This window comes from Littorina saxatilis, linkage group LG15, assembly GCF_037325665.1.
Source record: "Littorina saxatilis isolate snail1 linkage group LG15, US_GU_Lsax_2.0, whole genome shotgun sequence".
Taxonomy (NCBI): Eukaryota; Metazoa; Mollusca; class Gastropoda; order Littorinimorpha; family Littorinidae; genus Littorina; species Littorina saxatilis.
Window position 1 is genome coordinate 3,238,469 of NC_090259.1, and position 22,500 is coordinate 3,260,968.

The 22,500-nt window shown below is 42.6% G+C and overlaps 3 protein-coding genes across 4 annotated transcripts in view; 2 read left to right on the top strand and 1 right to left on the bottom strand.

Moving 5' to 3' along the window:
* The window catches only part of LOC138948212 (uncharacterized), a gene marked incomplete in the record, with an annotated part of 107,218 nt that extends 99,891 nt beyond the window's left edge, over window positions 1–7,327 (top strand). The window contains 5 exon segments of the mRNA XM_070319715.1: window positions 187–582; window positions 1,734–1,903; window positions 2,136–2,312; window positions 2,827–2,914; window positions 3,178–7,327. Of these exon segments, the coding sequence (XP_070175816.1) occupies window positions 187–582; window positions 1,734–1,903; window positions 2,136–2,312; window positions 2,827–2,914; window positions 3,178–3,312 (966 nt within the window).
* Window positions 7,328–7,689: 362 nt separating this feature from the next.
* LOC138948214 (uncharacterized) lies at window positions 7,690–13,813 on the bottom strand. Its single transcript, XM_070319717.1, has 2 exons — window positions 13,681–13,813; window positions 7,690–12,269 (listed from the first exon to the last, which is right to left on the bottom strand). The coding sequence occupies exons 1-2, from the start codon at window positions 13,807–13,809 to the stop codon at window positions 10,797–10,799; spliced, it is 1,602 nt and encodes a 533-aa protein (XP_070175818.1). The 5' UTR covers window positions 13,810–13,813; the 3' UTR covers window positions 7,690–10,796.
* A 59-nt stretch (window positions 13,814–13,872) lies between these two features.
* The window catches only part of LOC138948215 (E3 ubiquitin-protein ligase COP1-like), a 27,710-nt gene continuing 19,082 nt past the window's right edge, over window positions 13,873–22,500 (top strand). For both annotated transcript variants that reach the window (XR_011449929.1, XM_070319718.1), the window contains exons 1-6: window positions 13,873–13,917; window positions 14,460–14,654; window positions 15,814–15,873; window positions 18,713–18,810; window positions 19,951–20,015; window positions 22,390–22,500. The exon at window positions 22,390–22,500 is cut by the window's right edge and continues 3 nt beyond it. Coding sequence is in view for 1 of the 2 variants with exons in the window: in XM_070319718.1 (XP_070175819.1) it covers window positions 14,557–14,654; window positions 15,814–15,873; window positions 18,713–18,810; window positions 19,951–20,015; window positions 22,390–22,500 (432 nt within the window). In the remaining variant the exon portion in view is untranslated. The remainder of the gene's footprint in view (window positions 13,918–14,459; window positions 14,655–15,813; window positions 15,874–18,712; window positions 18,811–19,950; window positions 20,016–22,389) is intronic.

A 22,500-nucleotide genomic window follows, 5' to 3' on the forward strand; every position in this document is an offset into this window, starting at 1 on the left:
CTCTCTCTCTCTCTCTCTCTCTCTCTCTCTCTCTCTCTCTCTCTTTCTCTCTTACTCACTTCTCCTTTTCTCTTTCTCTCTCTTAATTGTTTTAACGTAAGATTGTGGCGGTCTGAAATGGGAGATGGGGGAGAGGGGTGTACTAAACAGAACCATGAATCCACCACCACTGTTGTCACCCCCCAGGGTCCCAAGCCGGCCGGGGGGTGCGTGGACAAGCCGGACAAGAGGGGTCGCAGCAAGTTCGTTATGGGGTCGCCCCCCACCGCCTCGGGTCACAGCGGGTCGTCGTCCTCGGTCAACACCACGGCCAGCACGGACTCCATGGACAACCTGGCCCCTGCTGACCCCGAGACTCGGTACCGACTGGACTACACCAACCACCACGTCGACACGGATCTGGAGAGTCTCTGTACGGACGACGCCGCATCACTGGACAGTCGACGCTCCAGCTCCATCTTCAGTGAGGGTCAGTTTGACCCCCGGGTCAAGGTCTGGGGCGAGGAGGGTGAAGGCAGCAGCGAGGCGGACGTTGGGCTGGGCATGCTGGACTGTGACCCCACCTCCTTCATCTTCCCGCAGGTCAGTGTGTGTCGCGTCGCGTCGCAAATACCTTATTGAAGTCCAACGTATGAAATGGCAAAAACATTATTCTAGAAATGGGCTTTCCCCAGTCTAAAACATAATTTTTTCTTGAGTGTTTTTAACTAAACGTGACATTAGAAACTCCATGCATATTACATATATATAATCACCTAACTTCACCAATGTCACCTTGACCTTACTCATCGTAAGTAGGACATGACAATATTTGTCTCATGCAGGAACTGACAGTTTCTATGATGTGTGTGTCCCAGGACATGTAACTGACAGTGTCTATGATGTGTGTGTCCCAGGACATGTAACTGACAGTGTCTATGATGTGTGTCCCAGGACATGTAACTGACAGTGTCTATGATGTGTGTGTCCCAGGACATGTAACTGACAGTGTCTATGATGTGTGTGTCCCAGGACATGTAACTGACAGTGTCTATGATGTGTGTGTCCCGGGACATGTAACTGACAGTGTCTATGATGTGTGTGTCCCAGGACATGTAACTGACAGTGTCTATGATGTGTGTGTCCCAGGACATGTAACTGACAGTGTCTATGATGTGTGTGTCCCGGGACATGTAACTGACAGTGTCTATGATGTGTGTGTCCCAGGACATGTAACTGACAGTATGTATGATGTGTGTCCCAGGACTTGTAACTGACAGTGTCTATGATGTGTGTGTCCCAGGACATGTTCAACCCGCGTGACGGCAGCAGGACGGTGGGCCTATGACTATAACTATGTATGATGTGTGTCCCAGGACATGTAATTGACAGTGTCTATGTATGATGTGTGTCCCAGGACATGTAATTGACAGTGTCTATGTATGATGTGTGTCCCAAGACATGTAATTGACAGTGTCTATGATGTGTGTGTCCCAGGACATGTAACTGACAGTGTCTATGATGTGTGTGTCCCAGGACATGTACAACCCGCGTGACGGCAGCGGGACGGTGGGCCTATGGCTATAACTATCATGTGTGTCCCAGGAAATGTAACTGACAGTATGTATGATGTGTGTGTCCCAGGAAATGTACAACCCGCGTGACGGCAGCGGGACGGTGGGCCTATGGCTATAACTATGTATGATGTGTGTCCCAGGACATGTAACTGACAGTATGTATGATATGTGTCCCAGGACATGTACAACCCGCGTGACGGCAGCGGGACGGTGGGCCGCGCCATGCTGGACGGAGGGCTGTCCCAACTGCTGCAGTCCCCCGCCATCAGCACAGTCAGCTGCCGCACCTGGTCCAGCTATGACGAGCTCTCCACGCCGTCCGTCGCCTCCTACACAGAGTCCGCCAGGTGGGGCATTCACCAAAACAATTTGTAAAAAATCAAATTGTTGATGAACAAAACAAACTGAGGGGAGGGGGGGGGGGCATAGGCATGCACACACACACACACACACATACACACACACACACACACACACACACACACACACACACACACACCACCCCCACCACATACACACATATGGAAGACTTTATAGTCTCAACTAAAGATTGACCTGTGAGTATATGACTGTCAACAGGATGGGCCACAAACACCGCAACGGTGGTGCCGCGTTGCCACGCAACAACTCTCTGCTGAGCACCACCACCACCACCAGCATCGCCTCCACCACCGAGCTACTGTACGGCGCCGACATGACGCTCCTGTCCAAGAACAAGATCTCCGACAAGCCCGTCAAGTGCCTGCTGCTCTACATGTGAGCCCGCTTCATACCATTGTCACACGTCATACCATTGTCACACGTCATATCATTGTCACACGTCATACCATTGTCACACGTCATACAATTTCTAGCCTTTGATTACCTCTAGACAGCACATAAGTCTGGTTCACCCCCGTCATACAATTTCTAGCATTTGATTACCTCTAGACAGCACATAAGTCTGGTTGACCCCTGTCAAACGTCATACATTTCTAGACTTTCATTATCTCTTAAGTCCGCTTCATACCATTGTCAAACGTCATACATGTCTATAGCCTTGCGTTACCTCTAGACAGCACATAAGTCTGGTTCACCCCCATCAAATTTCAAGGTCACAGTAAGGTAGAGTTAGTGTCAGTTGGTAGCTAGTTATCAATTTCCTTAAGCGTGTATGGACTTTCAGCAGCAGATGATTTGTTTCTGAGTCATATCACACGTGACGAATGTGAGTCGTATGAGCATTTGAGTTGTTATTGCTACTGTAATACTTGTTTTCTATGTTCGCTAGGCACGAGGGCCAGCCGGTGGTGCTGAGTTTCTCTGGAAGTCACTCTGATGACGAGGCCGTGCTCAAGTGGACCAGAGAGAAAGACGAGGTGTGTGTTGTCTTCAGTGTGTGTGTGTGTGTGTGTGTGTGTGTGTGTGTGTGTGTGTGTGTGTGTGTGTGTGTGTGTGTGTGTGTGTGTGTGTGTGTGTGTGTGTGTGATTAATTGCTTGTGAGCGTACATAGATCTATTGGTGTGTGTTTGCGTGTGTTTGGGAGCCTGTGCCGGTGTCTGTAATCCACCCAATGGGTATGATCTATCTCCATGCTGATACATTTTGACAATGTGTACTATGTGTGTGCCGTGTGGTTCAGATGCTGTGGACCAATGACCCCATCCTGGAGTACAACCCGGCCACCAAGACCACCAAGCTGCCGTCCTATATGACGGCCAGACTCTCCTCCTCCTCCTCCACCTCCACCGCCAGCATCAAACGTCTCAGTCAGTAGGTCATCACCATGACAACAATACTGAGGCTCGGAGGCAAAGTAGGACATCGCAATAGCAACAAGAAAGAAATGCTGTGACCTTGAGACGTTTTAGGTCACTGCAAGTGCAATGGCACCAGGAGAGACATAGTGTGATCTTAAACCCAAGGCTATCATCATGAAAGCAAGCCTCCGATCATGGGCTAAGGTCATTGCCATGGCAACAAAAAGAAAAATACTCTAATCCTGGGGCTTAGTAGGTCATTGCTATAGCAGCAAGAGAAATTGATGGCAAAGCCACCGGAAGACGAATGGCCCAACATGGAAGCTTTGCAATGTGGACAGGACGTTAGAAAAACAAACTAGATATTTAATAATCTATTTGTTTCGGATTTTTCTTTGTGTATGTGTATGTGAACCATGACTCGACGTCATGGTTAAGTGCTGATAAATGTCCGTACGAGCCACTCAAGACATGCAGACACAGGTGGCATGTGCACGGTCCTGTATACTATGTCTGTACGAGCCACTCAAGGCAAGCAGACACAGGTGGCATGTGCACGGTCCTGTATACTATGTCTGTACGAGCCACTCAAGACAAGCAGACACAGGTGGCATGTGCACGGTCCTGTATACTATGTCTGTACGAGCCACTCAAGACAAGCAGACACAGGTGGCATGTGCACGGTCCTGTATACTATGTCTGTACGAGCCACTCAAGACAAGCAGACACAGGTGGCATGTGCACGGTCCTGTATACTATGTCTGTACGAGCCACTCAAGACAAGCAGACACAGGTGGCATGTGCACGGTCCTGTATACTATGTCTGCCGCAGGATAGACTGATTTTGTTTCTACCAAACGCAAACAGGTACCAATAATTGTGAGTGTGACAATCAAGTGCCACACTGATGACTCGTGGATACCTGTGCCTGCTTCTCCTCTCACCTGTCTCCTTGTGGCTGTACAGTCTCCAGCAATGCTTTTTTGACAATTTGTCTATGATCGTTACCATGGCAACAGAAAGACTGACTTTGACAATGCCCCCAGGATGCGTCCTGATAGTGGATATGGAAGTGGATCACCTAAGAAACTATAATCATAACCATGGTAACAGAAGGACTTTGACCTTGACCTTAGGATGTCATTGTGGATCTGAAAGTTCACAATATTCTGGATCAGCTGAGACTGACTTTGGAATCACTGCTGATAAAATGACAGAACACTGTGATGATCTTTAACAGCTGGTGCTGTTGAACTTGTATTGTGTGCTGGCCCTATATATACATATACTCGAACATGGAAGAATGTTTGTCTTAGATTTGTGCATGGGTAACATATTTTGTGGTGGATTTGAAGCGTGGGGAACTAAGGGACATGGGAGGTCTCAGCCAGGTACAGGCATTGAGATGGCTACGTGTTTGTTACTAAGAGTGCCAGCAGTTTTGTGATTCATGGTCTTCCATACTTATTTTCTAGTACTGTTATGAGATTAAGTACAACACTTCGACTGCTTCTGGTGTATTTAGATTAAAAAAACTTCTCATGAAGAAGTTCCCGCTTTGAAATGAAAGAAAGTTAACTTGCTGACCTGAGTGGTTTACTTTACACCAGCATAATTATAACTGTTCTTGTAAATACGTTTTGTAACCAACTTTGGGGTGTTGAATTTAAGCAATATTATCACAAATGAAGGTGTTTGTGAATTTAGCTGGTGTACAGCCGTTTTGTGATTTTGTTAATGCCAAGTTCAGTTCAAATGCCTTTGCAAAATGACGTCACATGTTGGCGTCAACAAGTTATATATATAAATATATGTCTGTACATTTTATCTGTGCAAAACGCAGAATGTTGATGCTGTTGTACATCTTGTGCAACATTTTGATGCAAATGAAAATTGGTCTTTTTCAGATTGACACACGCATTAAGATAAACTGATATAAGTGTCAGCATAATTCAGATCCTATTCAATTTTTTGATTGTTTGTAAATTATACCTTAGGTACAAAATGGAAACAAAGTATATGAATTTAATGTAACCCCAGCTGAAGATACATGCAGGGAGTGAAAACTGCTGCTCATGCATTCAAGAGGGCAGAGTGTGTGTCCAAATTAAACGCCAAGGATTTATAAATTGAAGCTGCATGATGCACAGACTACACTACTTAATGTTGGCATAGTAACAAGGTGAACAATTAATCTACAATTGATGCAGTGTATTTGGTACTTTGTGATAAACATTTCTTATGCTTTGTTGCTCATTGAAACAGTGATACTTGTTGTTGACTTCAACTGATGCCAGTAAGTTTACCTTGCTGTATAAACATGTGTTATAAACAATAACAGTGGTACATGAATTCTGTTTAAAGGCCTGTGATGTTGTACTAATAACATTCCATTGTATTCTGTGTATGTATGTTGATATATATATATATATGCACATAACTGTGTACATCTAAATGGTACATTGGAGGGAAAGTGGGAATTATACTCATGATAAATAATGGGCGTGTCAACTCTATGTTGACATCACATTTCACAAACCGAAGCACTTTCGAGTTTGTTTATTCTTTGCCTTTGGTAAATTTATTAACCATGGTTTGAGTACCGGTACATAATTGGTCTGGTAGTAACTTTTGAGTCACTTTTTTTCCCTCTGTTGAACAACTTAATTGGTAGTAAACAATATGTATGTAATTGTAAAGTTATTTTACATTACATTTGTGTGCTGAAATTGCAGTTGTACAGGCCAAAAAGTGAACACTGTCTTGGCATGCAAGCCTTATTCTGTGTGAACGTCACATATGTAGACAAAATAGTGAACACTGTCTTGGCATGCAAGCCTTATTCTGTGTTGAACGCCACAGGTGAATCGTTGTTGTTGTGTTCACATTCAGTTCTGATTGTGATAACTGATATCGTTGGCATGTTATAACTTTGTATGAGAATCTCACATTGTATGTTGTACAGGAACATGAGCTCAAACTGTGAGAAAACAATTGTGAATTTGTTGTGCCCCATCTCCACAACCACAACCACCACCACAACCACAACCACGCCTTTTAACTCAAGTTTCCTCCCTCAACAACACCACAGGCACACCACATTCTACTTACATTTTATTCTCCTGTCTCAACATGATATCTGTTTGTTTTTTAATTCTCCTTACTAACAAAATAAACGGTCTGAACACGATATCACAAATAATTATGAAAACGGTGAAGGAACTTTGATAAAAGTCACACTACAAAAACAAAAACCCACGAAGTCTTAAGCTATCAATCTTTTTTTTGTAAAGTGGACTAAAATGACATCCACACTGAATGAAGCCAGTAAGATGCTATCAGACCGTGCTGGAATAAGGTAACCGATCAAGGAAAAGCTGTACAATAATACATGTACTCTAATCAACAGAAAACAAATTAGCTGATGCGATTCCACGGTTAACCGTCAGTTACTGACTTCATGAAACATAGATACTTAACCCTTAGGCTGGTTGTCGCGACATATGTCACGCTACTTTACTATACTGTCACCTGGTTGTCACGACATATGTCGCGCTCCTGTCTCAGTCTGTTTGGTCGGTTCCGATTACCTCCCATGGATGCGAAAACCTATATGACCGTTTTTTGTTAATTTTCTCTCTGTTAATTCACCACTGGCTATGTAACATGTGTTACAGAATTGCACCAGTGTAAGGGTTAATAACTTGGTCATTGGTGTAAATGATGTTCACTTTTTACATTATACTTTTTTTATAGATTTTTTATACATGTCTCTTTTAAATCATTTGTTTGTCTCTGGAATAAATATTTCATAAATGTTATTCTATGTGACAGTTCTATATAATTATTTATATTATATATTGTGTGGAATGTGATATATAATGTATTTTTGTATGTTTTTTGTTTAAAAATGGAACTTGGAAGATAGCAATGAAATATGAAAAACAATTGTCAAATACTAGTCAGAAAATTCCTAACTGTATGCAACTTGTTGTAACTGTTTGAACGATGAAATAAAGAGATTATATGTTTCATGTGAGTGTCTTTATGCGTGTGTGTGTGTGTGTGTGAGAAATTGAATGTTTACTTTATATCTTCTTGACACAGATACATGTATTTCATAATCATGATACAGACAGACAGACAAAAAGACCGACTCGCACGCACACACACACACACACACACACACACACACACCGGAGGGTTTCATTTACTAGTGCGCAGGGGCGCCATTGGCGCATTAAATCTGAAAATGTCCCATCACTATTCCCTTCATTGCGTCAAAGGGCGCATTGAGATTTGATTACGTACCACTGCGGCACCAAATGTACACTTTACATGGGATTACACACGCACACACACACACACACACACAGATAACACAATATAGCGGCTAATTCTCAGATGGCACCATATTGCACCATTTTCCATCTTTGGTCAAAAACGCGTAATCATCGTAAAAGTAAACACAGCTTTCACTGATGACAAAATGCAATAACAAGTCATACAAAAACAGAAGTCACTTTCACTGATGGCTCAAATTGCAATTACAAGTCATACAAAAACAGAAGTCACTTTCACTGATGGCTCAAATTGCAATAACAAGTCATACAAAAACAGAAGTCACTTTCACTGATGGCTCAAATTGCAATAACAAGTCATACAAAAACAGAAGTCACTTTCACTGATGGCTCAAATTGCAATAACAAGTCATACAAAAACAGAAGTCACTTTCACTGATGGCTCAAATTGCAATAACAAGTCATACAAAAACAGAAGTCACTTTCACTGATGGCTCAAATTGCAATTACAAGTCATACAAAAACAGAAGTCACTTTCACTGATGGCTCAAATTGCAATTACAAGTCATACAAAAACAGAAGTCACTTTCACTGATGGCTCAAATTGCAATAACAAGTCATACAAAAACAGAAGTCACTTTCACTGATGGCTCAAATTGCAATAACAAGTCATACAAAAACAGAAGTCACTTTCACTGATGGCTCAAATTGCAATAACAAGTCATACAAAAACAGAAGTCGACTTTCACTGATGGCTCAAATTGCAATAACAAGTCATACAAAAACAGAAGTCACTTTCACTGATGGCTCAAATTGCAATAACAAGTCATACAAAAACAGAAGTCACTTTCACTGATGGCTCAAATTGCAATAACAAGTCATACAAAAACAGAAGTCACTTTCACTGATGGCTCAAATTGCAATTTAACAAGTCATACAAAAACAGAAGTCACTTTCACTGATGGCTCAAATTGCAATTACAAGTCATACAAAAACAGAAGTCACTTTCACTTTTTGTTTGTTTGTTTATTTGTTGCTTAACGTCCAGCCGACTACGCAGAGCCATATCAGGACGAGGAAGGGGGGGATGAAGGGGGCCACTTGTCAAGCGATTCCTGTTTACAAATGCACTAACCCATTACTTGTGTCCCAGCAGGCTTTAGTAAAACTAAATTAATACCTACTGGAAGATTACCAGTTTCCAGTATGTTAAAATAGGCTTAAGCTATCTACTGCTGGACTTACATCAGAACACTAACAGATTAAACTATACATGAATCGCGAGACAAGCGGCAAGAGAAGAGATTTTTGGAAAAAATACAGGTGAATGAGCAAGAAGGCAGAAAAAAGAAAAGAATTCATGAAGAAAAAGAGAGAATGACAGGAAAGAGGAACCAAAAATCTACCTAACAGCAAACTAGAAAGCTCCTGCGGTTCCAAAAACAGGAGGGGCCTTTAATTTCATAACCGCAGTGCCCCACTGCGGGAGTCACTTTCACTGATGGCTCAAATTGCAATAACAAGTCATACAAAAACAGAAGTCACTTTCACTGATGGCTCAAATTGCAATTACAAGTCATACAAAAACAGAAGTCACTTTCACTAATTACAAAAAGTTTGCTCAATGAACAAACTCCAGAAAGAACTCTCGTCTCTTGTCGGGTTAGTATGGGCTGTCAAAGAGTGACCGCTCTTAGTCTTAGTCTTAGTCTTAGTACATTTAGTCAAGTTTTGACTAAATGTTTTAACATAGAGGGGGAATCGAGACGAGGGTCGTGGTGTATGTATGTGTGTGTGTGTGTGTGTGTGTGTGTGTGTGTGTGTGTGTGTGTGTGTGTGTGTGTGTGTGTGTGTGTGTGTGTGTGTGTGTGTGTGTGTGTGTGTGTGTGTAGAGTGTTTCAAAGTAAAATACTGGACCGATCTTTATGAAATTTTACATTAGAGTTCCTGGGTATGATATCCCCAGACGTTTTTTTCATTTTTTCGATAAATGTCTTTTATGACGTCATATCCGGCTTTTTGTAAAAGTTGAGGCGGCACTGTCACGCCCTCATTTTTTAATCAAATTGATTGAAATTTTGGCCAAGCAATCTTCGACGAAGGCCGGACTTCGGTATTGCATTTCTGCATGGAGGCTCAAAAATTAATTAATGACTTTGGTCATTAAAAATCTGAAAATTGTAATTATTGTTATAAAACGATCCAAAATTACTTTTATTTTATTCTTCATCATGTTCTGATTCCAAAAACATATAAATATGTTATATTCGGATTAAAAACAAGCTCTGAAAATTAAAAATATAAAAATTATGATTAAAATTAAATTTCCAAAATCGTTTTAAAAACAATTTCATCTTATTCCTTGTCGGTTCCTGATTCCAAAAACATATAGATATGACATGATATGTTTGGATTAAAAACACGCTCAGAAAGTTAAAACGAAGAGAGGTACAGTAAAGCGTGCTATGCAGCACAGCGCAACCGCTACCGCGCTAAACAGGCTCGTCACTTTCACTGCCTTTTGCACTAGCGGCGGACTACGGTCATTGTGAAAAAATGCAGTGCGTTCAGTTTCATTCTGTGAGTTCCACAGCTTGACTAAATGTAGTAATTTCGCCTTACGCGACTTGTTTAAATGTATTGAAGCAAGCTTCTGGCACATGGTCCTTGTCTCTGTGTTTCAGACACACCCCTCTCAAGTGACTGGTCCATAATGTGACGCGGGACGGTTGGACTCCATGAAGGAAAGAGTATTGACTCTTTCGTCGTTGTCCATCATGGGAGTGAAATGCGTTGCACTGTCGTTACGCGCACTTTGGCCCAGCGCATCCGTCTTCAGCAGTGGTTTCTTCTCCGACTTGTCCTTGTCGTAGGAGACTTGCCGTCCATGGCTGCAGAACGTCCCCCGTCCTTGGTTTTTTGTCTGAGTGATCCTTCTCATACCCCATTAGCCTCGGGAAGAGGTGGCTGAATTAGTCTGACCTCTACCCTTTGACCTGTCCAGCTTGGGTGGCCCTACCAGGAGTTTACACTCCCGCTGGCATAGCTCTCCGGGTGATGGAGGCACTGAAACCAGCACACCGCTGGCATAGCTCTCCGGGTCATGGAGGCACTCAAACCAGCACACCGCGCTAAGGAATCAGACTTTCACAACCCACACAAACCCAGCAAAGTTATTTCCCACCATCATCTATTTGCAACTAGTCATCGTCAAAATAAACACCGCTTTCACTGATAACAAATTGCTTGGTTCCTTTAGCGGCAGCCAGCGTGTAGCGCGTCAGCCCAGCGCCTCTGTCCCCCTGTACACGTTTACTACACACACAGCGCTGCGTCACAGTGTCGCTCCACGCCTTGCCCAGAAACTCCACATGCTGATCTCCCCTTGATCCGTCAGCAGGAGAGAAAACACCGTCTTTTGGCCGAGCCTTGATGAGAGCTTGTTTGGACACGGCCACCAAGACCCCGTAGGACTGAGCCATCTTCTTCACACTGTCAGCTACATGCAACATGTTTTTGTGGAGCAAAGAGGTCGGGCCGGAAGTCAGATCCTTGCAACGGTCAGACCAGAAGAACGCTGAAATGGAATCGATGACGAGGAGAACGATGTTGCGGTTGGTTGCCATGGCCGCGTCCAGGCTGTGCAGCGTACAGAGAAGTTGTTGACTGGAAGTGCAGCGTGCAACCTGAACGCGCTCCAAACACTCCTGCACTCTCCGCTCTGTGTCTTCTCCGCTCAGCTGACCAGGAGCGTTGTCTGGCTCCGCTCTGTCTGTTACTGCATAGCTGGTTGGAAGCAAGTCAACATTAGTATTGTCTGGCTCCGCTCTGTCTGTTGCTGCAAGGCTTGCACAGCTGGCTGGAAGCGAGTCAACAGATTCCTGCTGTGATCTCTTTGCACTGTCCGTGCTTTCACTGAAGTGTTCAAGACCTTCGTACTGGGTGTCACCACCCCCTGATTGTATCGAGCCTGACGGAGGTCTGGTCTCTTCTTTTTCATCACAACGTTCGCTCCTCTCCACTAACAATGATGGCGACAGTTTTTCGGAAGATACTTTATCATCATCCATTTGACAAGCCTTTCGCTTCAGCCCTGAGCACGCTGGCAATGAATTCCTCTTTGATGACATTTTGTGTTTGTAACTTGAATCAGCCTCATTCGACTTCTGGTTTTCATGCTGATCTTTGCTGTCTGCGCTCTCACCACTAGGATGAAGATCACCGCAGCTTCTTTTCAAGCTGCAATCTCCAACAGATCCATCCCCTCTCTCCCCAACTTTACCTGCGTTCTTACCACCACCATCAACCCCACTGTCCCATCTTTTCAAGCCGCTTTCTCCCAAAGTTTCACTGTCACCACCACAAGTATCCCCTCTCTCCTCGATGTTCCCCATCATGGTCATGATGCGCTGCTCCAACAACACTGCCAGGCGCAGCACCGAGAACTTGATGTCACAGTCCACCCACACCACCTGGGCCTGGTTGTCACAGTGACCACGCTGCCCCCTGCTGGGGGGGAGGAGGGTGGAGGTTAGCAGGTGTAGCAACAGTTCCGTTTTGCCTACGCCCTCCCTGCCGTACAGCTCTACCACGTCACCGGGAGTCAGATTAAACCCTGGAACAGCCGACTCTAGGCCATGGACGGATGGTCGTGGGCCCAGTCTTGCCAGCAACTATAAGACAAATTGAATAAATTGAAAAAAAATAAGTTACTGAACAGATTTTTATGAAAAAAATATATATAGATAAATAAATGGCTAAATAAGTATAGAGAGCAGCAAGTTGTTGGTCTAAAACAATTGCTGATATAATTATGTGTGTGTACAGCAGTCTTTCGGCTCAATCCGCCATCCACCCCCCCCCCCCCCCCTTACACACACACACACACAAGTAATTCAAGTATGTAATTTGAACCTTTTAGTTATTACAAAATGTATAATACGCTCTAAATGATATAAACTGTTAAACATGTATGCATAAAATACCTTAACTTGTGCACACTTGTTTAGTTGTTATCACTGTTTTTACAGTACACCCAGTGACGCTGATGGGGTCTATGTCGACCAAAAGAGTGGGATTCCCTGTAGGTGGAGTTCCTGGAGGGGGATTCCCTGTATATAGGCAGGGACCTATATATATCTAATATAGGTCTATGATACAGGGAATCCCACAGGGTGGCGTTTTTCAATAAAATTTGCAAACCATACTCGAATGTCTAAGAAATATCAAAAAAGATTGAAAAACATCAAATTCTACCGATGTCGCCAAGCATCACGTGACTTTCAGCGATATCAGCGACACGCTACAGGAACTAAATCCTGCGGTATTCCCTGTATACAGGGAATCCCCCTCCAGGAACCCCACCTACAGGGAATCCCACGCTTTTGGTCGACATAGACCCTATCAGCCCCAGTGACACACACATTGTGAAATAGAATCACCACTACATGATACATCACTGTATAGATCTGTATCTGTATCAGTAGGGTACGTCGCCAGCATCCAGATTGCTGGCTTTGGCGCGACGGGTGGGTGTGCGCAGCGACGTCGTTTAGCGGCGGCTGGTGGTCAGCGCCGACTTGAATGCCTCACTGAGTAGTTGTCAGTGTCCAGGTGATTGTTTTTTTTATGTAATTGTCTATGGGGTTGTCTAATTGTCTATGTACCACTGACTTCAGAATTTACTTTAGGCCTAAAAAAAAAATATGGTTACGGTAACCCGACTTACCCTATTTTTTAGGGGCCGATCCTATAACTTTTTATTACATTTGTCAAAACAAAAAAAACAAAAAAAAAACGAGTGCAAAAAACGCAATGAAAGCGAAAGCGCCCGTGTCGCACACTTATTTCCCTGTCAAGTAGGTTTAATTTGTACACATTAGAAAAAAAAGTTTAAAAAAAAAAAAGTGATTGCCTACCTACCTACCCTATTTTTTTTGGCTATGTTACCGTAACCACACCTATTTTTTTTTTTGGCCTTATGAAATCAAAATGCCCGCCAACTCTAACTACTACTAGCAAGTTAGCACACACACAATATGAAGAAGCAGCCACTACAGTCACAACAACAAACATCAGACCAACCTGAGCTCCACTCTCAATTTTTGCTGCATCCGACATCAAAACTAGTGTGCATGCAAAAACTTCACGGCAAAGCTGAGCGTCTTGTACGCACCATATTTTCCTCACGCTGTCACAGTCAAAGCACCCCATGAACTCACGAGTTCGCGGAAGTGCGAAGTCAAAACGGAAGTGAGAAATGCGCATGATTGTACACAGCGAGTTGTCAACTTGTACGAGGAGTCACACAGCAGCAGGAAGGTGAAGAAAACGATTTTGTGCAAAATCCACAAGCTTTATTTGTTTGAAATGCATCGAAACACATTGCATAGTGTTAGAGCTTGGACATGCATTCTTTTTAGGAGTTTAGCGAGTCTGGAATTGTATGAATGTTGAGGAAAGTTCATCTGAGTACGCACGATGTCAGGTGCAATGTAGCAGATCATAACACCAAAGTTGTTGACAGAAAATGTGTTATGTACCACAGCAAAACTGCACATGATGGCAGACAACTGCAGCGAATTTATATATTTACGTTACAAAGTGTAACGAATATGTCACTTGTCATGCACGGTAATGTTGGTACATTTCGTTTGAAGTTGAACTGCCAACTGATCTGTCAACTCAAGCCGTGTTCTGTAGTCAGTTTCGCGTTTTGACTGAAGAGTTGGGCATACTCCTCGTGTAGACCCGTGGAAGTAACGTCGCATACTAAAAGAGGAGTGACAGTCTTGAGGGGCTAAATAAATCTGAAGATTGCTGAGTTGTATGCATTTCTTGCATTTTATCAATTTTCTTTTCAGTGAACAGGCAAGGCGACTTTGGAGACAGGGAGACTACTGCATCAGCCTTCAGATGATGTTTGGCACCTATTAAATCAGAGTGCACATTCAAGTGATTATGGCATCACTACGTCGTAGAAAGGTCAAGGCGGGGCCATCAGAGGTGTATGGAGGTATTGCAGGCAGCAGTGGTGACCGTGACAATGACTACGTTTGGTAAGAGCTGCCACTGACTTTTCAATATATATCCATGACATTGACAACTTGTTTGTGTTGATTTGCATAGATCTTGTATAGATTGACACTGACAGTATGCCTTCGGAGTTGGCAAAAGTTTACTAGTTCTGTGTTTATCACAGCAAAATAAAATGATATAGAAAAAAGTTATCAACACTTAAATAATCATAATGAGTTGCTGCACTAGTTTTTATTTAATGGGTCTGTCAAAGTTTTTGCAAATACTATCTATAGCAGCCATTTAATGTAGGAAGCAATCAAATACCTGTATTGGAAGATCATCTGTTGTTTTTGATAGTTTATTTTGACTTATAGTTATACAAAACTGCTTTCATTTTGAACGTTTTTGTTTAATTTTTGCATTAAATCCAAAAACAAAGAAACTGCCAATGTTCCAAAATTCAGAATAAAAAAACAAAAAAGGTAAGTTGTTGGAACGTTTGTTATTGACAAAACAATAAGTTGCACTTACAGTCACAAATACATCGACCCAACGGTCTTTTAAGTGCACAGACAAACGGCCGTACATTCCATCAAGCTACTTAGTTCTCGTTACTAATTATTTGTCTGTGCACTTAAAAGACCGTTGGGTTGATATATATTTGTGACTGTAACGTATTGTTTTGTCAATAACATATGTACCAACAACTTACCTTTCTTGTTTTTTGGCTCACGTAAGTGTAGCCTATGCGATGGTAAACTTTGTCTGTCTGTGCGTGCGTGCGTGCGTATGTGCGTGCGTGTGTATGTCTGTGGTAGAAACTTTAACATTTCGTCATTTGAAGACGTCACATTATGGCGTAAGAGGGTTAGACGTCACGCGAAGGAATTACTGAACGTCTCGTGTCCCTGTAACTTTGTAAGTAGGCTACATGCAGACAGACAGATCTAGATCTAGTGTCTCGCTTTCTTGCACTGTGTCACCTATGCTTACTCTGTGTGTGTGTGTGTGTATGTGTGACTGAGTGATTGAGTTTGTGTTACTGTTTGTCGATTTCTTACGTGAGCCTTGAAGGCTTCGCCTCTTGTTAATTCTAATTTTGGCATTGTTTTAGACTGTGAATTAAGTTTGACGTGTTAATTATCGGAACTTTATGTGTCTGCTGAAGCTAACATTTGTCTTGATTCTCTTGTGCAGCCCTGTGTGCTTTGACACCATCGAGGAGGCGCACATGACAAAGTGCGGACATTCATTTTGGTCAGTGCTATTCTTCTTTATGGATGGAAGTTATTGCGTAAAATTAAGAGTCGTTATATATTGTAATGGAAGGAAAATTACGTGAATATTATATCCTGTACAAGGTCTGAGTTGTTAGTTAGCAATATTCTGTTGGAATACTTTCAATTTTGATGCATTAAGGTATCAAGGTTTTTTTCAAATGTGTTAGATGTATTTCTGATTTAGGGGGGATAACAGTGAAGTATTACATACAATTGAGACAGTGACAAAAGGTCAGGTGTCATGTCTACTGTCCCGAATGACACACGATTGCTGACATTTCACCATTGCCAACAGAATAAACAAATAAGAAATAGGTAGAAAATGAATGTGAAAACTGACTTTAATTGTTGATCAGTATTTTCTATACCACTAACAAATAATCTACTTGCACATAGCTGTTTGGCAAATGTATGTTGCATGGGACACACTGACATGAAAGTGGAAGATGTTTTTCCCTCTAGAGAAACTACATATCAAGTTACACTTTTTGTGCTCTTCCATTCCAGTTGGCAATCAATTGTTAACGCATGTTATTAGAAAAAATAGAACGAAAACAGATTAGATAGAATGAAAAATGTACTGGTGATGTCATTTGGGACATACTGACATGAAAACGTCACCTTTTGTCATTGTCTCATTTCCATTCTTGTATCTGTAAAAGTAAAACATTCTATTTCTTTTTCTTTGTGGGCTAAAACTCGTACAGCAGTCCCTCTCATGAACGGACACCCTTGGGCCATAGCAGAACTGTCCGTACATTGCAGGTGTCCGGTCACGGGAGGGGTGACCACACCACCCACTCCCCCATACACTCACACAGAGGCACACAAACAACAGGATTGAGTCTATGCTAATCACTTCTTGTGGCTACTAAACAATAAAAATAAACTCCAAATACTTCTTTAAACGTTCTGTAAAAATGATTTGTATGAAAAGTGTTGAAAAGAAGAGATAGCTGTCGCGGTGTATGAGTGCGACTACACGTGCCTTGGCGTGTGTGTGCGAGTGTGCGAGGGCTCTATTTTGTATATTGATTATTTGATACATGTATAAATGTGTCTCCAGGAATATGTTTTGTTTTAATCTTGTGTCGATACTATTTAGTTCTGCCTCGTTATTAGCCATTGAGTATAACTGTTTTATCATCATTGCTTTGTTGTTGTTCTTTGGCCCTTTACGTTGAATGACTTGTTACACATTGACATTGATAGTTTTATTCTTCTTCTTCTTCGTCGTTCGCTAGATAGTTTTATCATAAGAACCTTTTCTAATTCCTATTAACTCGATGTTCTTTAACTATATTTATACATAAATGCATATATTGTAAAGCAGTATGCATTGTTAGAGGATTTTTATTTTTTTATAATTTTTTTAGTAGCAGTGTTTAAATGTCGAAGCTGCTTTTCCCAGTTTTACCAAAGAGACCGACTGTATGTTGTGTTATTGTATTTGTCAGACTTGATTGTACCAAGTCCCTACACATGTTGTAATGCGCTTAGAGCCAAATATTTTTGTTTTTTGTAAGGGATAGGCGCAATATAAATACACTTTATTATTATTTATTAAAATAAATCCTCTAGGCAGTGAACACACTCACCATGCACTGACATACGAAAGCAGCCAAGCACAGCACAGAGGAGCGTGTGCAGATGCTTTGCAAGAATAAGCTTGAAAACCAGTTTGAATAAATAGCAGCAGATAGAGCTGCATGTCATAATCATGTAATTTATTTTTTTCTTGTCTGGCTTTATTGACTGCATGCCGATTATGTTGCATGGCAGTGACTGTGACAACTGATGCTTGGAAATTGTGTGGAAGAGTACATCTCTCTATTTCTCTCCAATGCTCTTCCTGCTGACATGCAGTGACACCGGACACCCCACGAGTTTAGCCAGCTACCCCTCCACCCCCCCCCCCTCCCTTTTTCTCACTTCCTCCAGCCATGTACTGTTTGGGGCTGTGGCCAGAGAGGCCAGCTGCACTGTTCACTCAGAGCAAAACCAGTTGACTGTGTCGTAACTTTTGACAAAGCAAGACAACTGAAGGGTTCACAGATTAGGCAACCGACTCACTGGTCAAGGCTGAGGAGAAACAAGAGTATCTTGTCAATGAAAGAGGTTACACACAGACACACGATGCTGAGAACTGTGTCCGGTTTTTCACTCTCTTTCGCTCAGGACCTTCATCGACTGTGGTTTCTGTTGTTTACGTCCAACAGACAAGAATAAAGAGCACCGTGCAGTTTCATGTTGGCATCTTCGCATGTACTCCACTCCTGACCAAAGCTACCCCCCCCCCCCCCCCCCCCTCCTGATGGGTACACGTGCACTCAAGTTATCAGTGACTGTCATCACGCCATTGCGGCTGTGATCTTTGTACCAAGAGCCGGACTGCTCTGTTATCGATTTTGTTGTGGTGAAAATTTGACGATGGTTTGTCCGTACATTGGAGGTATGACCTGCTGTTGGGACCGAAAATGAATGTCCACGTCCACGTTTTGCAGAAGGGAAACACTCCGTGCCGAGCAAATGTGTCCGTACATGTCAGGTGTCCGCTCACGCCGGGGGCCGTACATTGCAGGGACTGCTGTACATGCACTTTTATAAAAGTTGAATTATACGTGTATGACCTGTTTCTACTCTGTTAACTTAGAGTAGCCATACTTTGTTTGAGGGTTGTATTTGGTATAATAATTCACATTTTTGTCCAAGGATATAGCGTGCAGTGCCAGTGACACAGACTACTCAGTCTTTTTTCTTTCTTTTTTTTTCATTTCAGGATTCTTACATATTGACAGCTAATTTTTTAATTGCAGTTATAAATGCATCAAGCAGAGCTTGGAGAAGTGTAGTCGCTGTCCCAAGTGTAACTACGTTATCAACAAACCCGACCAGATCTACCCCAACTTTACCTGTAAGTATTGCTTGGCCTGACACTGCTACTTGGTGGTGAATAACCAGTGGAGACTCGCTGTTAGAGTGACAGTGGAACATGAACTCTGATTTGCATGTTTTAGAGAGAAAACAGTTGTTTGTGTAGTGTGTGCTTGATGAGCCTTGTTTCTGTTCAAAACATACACATTGAAGCTCGTCATTTACTGTGACAGTGTGTCTCCACTGATAATTCCCAGTGGGCTATGCAAAGCACAGCTTGTTTCTGTTCAAAACATACACGTTGAAGCTCGTCATTTACTGTGACGGTGTGTCTCCACTGATAATTCCCAGTGTGCTATGCAAAGTACAGTTTGTTTCTGTTCAAAACTTTCACGTTGAAGCTCGTCATTTACTGTGACGGTGTGTCTCCACTGATAATTCCCAGTGTGCTATGCAAAGTACAGTTTGTTTCTGTTCAAAACTTTCACGTTGAAGCTCGTCATTTACTGTGACGGTGTGTCTCCACTGATAATTCCCAGTGTGCTATGCAACGCACAGCTTGTTTCTGTTCAAAACATACACGTTGAAGCTCGTCATTTACTGTGACGGTGTGTCTCCACTGATAATTCCCAGTGTGCTATGCAAAGCACGGCTTGTTTCTGTTCAAAACATACACGTTGAAGCTCGTCATTTACTGTGACCATGTGTCTCCACTGATAATTCCCAGTGTGCTATGCAAAGCACAGCTTGTTTTTGTTCAAAGCATACACGTTGAAGCTCTCATTTACTGTGACGGTGTGTCTCCACTGATAATTCCCAGTGTGCTATGCAAAGCACGGCTTGTTTCTGTTCAAAACATACACGTTGAAGCTCGTCATTTACTGTGACGGTGTGTCTCCACTGATAATTCCCAGTGTGCTATGCAAAGCACAGCTTGTTTCTGTTCAAAACATACACGTTGAAGCTCGTCTTTTACTGTGACGGTGTGTCTCCACTGATAATTCCCAGTGTGCTATGCAACGCACAGCTTGTTTCACCTTCAAGGAATAAAGCTCTTCTGCAGCCAATAAGAGCCCCATCAGTTATTTCTGAACACACGAGCACCAAGTAGACATTCTGTTGTTGATGTGAATTGTGGTTGTACATTGTACAGTACATGCATTGCTTGTGATTGTTGCAGTGAACGAGCTCATACTCAAGTTCAAGGGCAAGTTAAAGGACAAGAAAAGGAAAACTGATGAACAGGTGAGTTGTTCAAACAAGTCTTTGTTCTCGCCATGGCCTAGCTAACTCTTGTCGGCAGCTCTCCACGGCTGAGTATGCAAGATAAACTTTGTCTTGTCTGAGATTGCCATTACTTTCAGAACCTAGAGAGATACAGTATGCAAGATAAACTTTGTCTTGTCTGAGATTGCCATTACTCTCAGAACCTAGATAGATACAGTATGCAAGATAAACTTTGTCTTGTCTGAGATTGCCATTACTTTCAGAACCTAGAGAGATACAGTATGCAAGATAAACTTTGTCTTGTCTGAGATTGCCATTACTCTCAGAACCTAGATAGATACAGTATGCAAGATAAACTTTGTCTTGTCTGAGATTGCCATTACTTTCAGAACCTAGACAGATACAGTATGCAAGATAAACTTTGTCTTGTCTGAGATTGCCATTACTCTCAGAACCTAGATAGATACAGTATGCAAGATAAACTTTGTCTTGTCTGAGATTGCCATTACTTTCAGAACCTAGACAGATACAGTGGTACCTGCGATGTGAGGCCCCTCTGATTAGAGCTTACCTCCCAATACAGGACACCTGTTGTCTCTTTGTCTATCATATTGAACACAATATACCTTTCATGACAGGCCACCTGGAGTGGAGGGACTGTATTGACGGACAAAAGGCCAAGGGTGTCCTTGTATGGCGTGTACAACTGCAGTGTGTTAAACTGTTGCATGTTTTTTGAGAGAGAACTTTATGTTTTAATGCGAGGTTGCTATTTCTGTCTTCCGTCTCTACCATGTTTGAGTCGTGTGTGTTCAGTGGGTCTTGGGTGAAAAGCTTGAACCAAAGAAGCAGAGCATTATAAGATGTGTTGGGTGAAAAGCTTGAACCAAAGAAGCAGAGCATTATAAGATGTGTTGGGTGAAAAGCTTGAACCAAAGAAGCAGAGCATTATAAGATGTCAGAAACAAAGGGAAGTAACCGCTCTACATGCATGCAATACACAGCAAGTGACAGTTATGGAGAAGCAATCTCTTAGCACCTAAGAGAATAAGAAGCATTGAGCATGACAATGAAAGTCGCTTGTTCCTTGCTTGTGATTGTGTCAGGTGTCAGGTGTCAGGAGATTAGCTCTGCATAACTCGCACTTACTCTGTTGCACGTGTCATTTGCCTTTAGACCGCTTACTTCCCTTTGTTCAACATGAAAAGCATTCACTTCTTCTCCTACGTTCGTGGGCTGAAACTCCCACGTACACTCCTGTTTTTTGCAAGAGTGGAATTTTACGTGTATGACCATTTTTTACCCCGCCATTTAGGCAGCCATACGCCGTTTTCGGAGGAAGCATGCTGGGTATTTTCGTGTTTCTATAACCCACCGAACTCTGACATGGATTACAGGATCTTTTTCGTGCGCACTTGGTTTTGTGCTTGCGTGTACACACGGGGGTGTTCGGACACTGAGGAGAGTCTGCACACAAAGTTGACTCTGAGAAATAAATCTCTCGCCGAACGTGGGGACGAACTCACGCTGACAGCGGCCAACTGGATACAAATTCAGCGTGCTACCGACTGAGCTACATCCCCGCCCAAAAGCATTCACACTACAGAGTGCTTACCTCCCTTTGTTCAACATGAAAAGCATTCACACTACAGAGTGCTTACCTCCCTTTGTTCAACATGAAAAGCATTCACACTACAGAGTGCTTACTTCCCTTTGTTTAGCATGAAAAGCATTCACACTACAGAGTGCTTACTTCCCTTTGTTTAGCATGAAAAGCATTCACACTACAGAGTGCTTACTTCCCTTTGTTTAGCATGAAAAGCATTCACACTACAGAGCGCTTACCTCCCTTTGTTTAACATGAAAAGCATTCACACTACAGTGACATCCCTTGTGAGACCCCCTCCCTTTTAAGACCCTCTTTTCTCTTCATAACCTTTGTAAATGTATCACCGTTTTAGGATTCCCTCCTTTTAAAGACCTGATTTTTGGGTTTTTTTAAAACTAGAAGGGAGATTTCACTGTATAACCAGGGGTGGATCAGTTCATTTTATGGGGGGGGTTTCCCAAAGTATATTGTGAAGCTATGGGTGTGAAGCGCCGAGCCGATGCGCGAAGCGCCTAGCTTGCTAGGGGGGTCTGGGGGCATGCCCCCCCCGGAAAATTTGGAAAAAAAGGATGCAAAATGGTGAAATCTGGTGCATTCTGAGGATGATCATTACCAGTTTCAGGCAGCAGATTTTGTCACTGATTAATACCCCAAAATTTTAAACTCAACCCAAAAAACCACAAAAAAATATTTTTTTTTTTTTGGCTGGGGGGGGGTTTCCGGAAACCCCAGAAACCCTCCCCCCCTCGTCCGCCCCTGATAACACTCTCCTTCTCGTTGCAGGCACAGCTGTCCAGGTCAGGTGAGGTTCAAGAGCTGGTTCCAGACGACCTTGACCTCGCCAATGTCAACTACCTCCTCGAACTCCTCTCCCACAAAAAGCAAAAGTTAGAA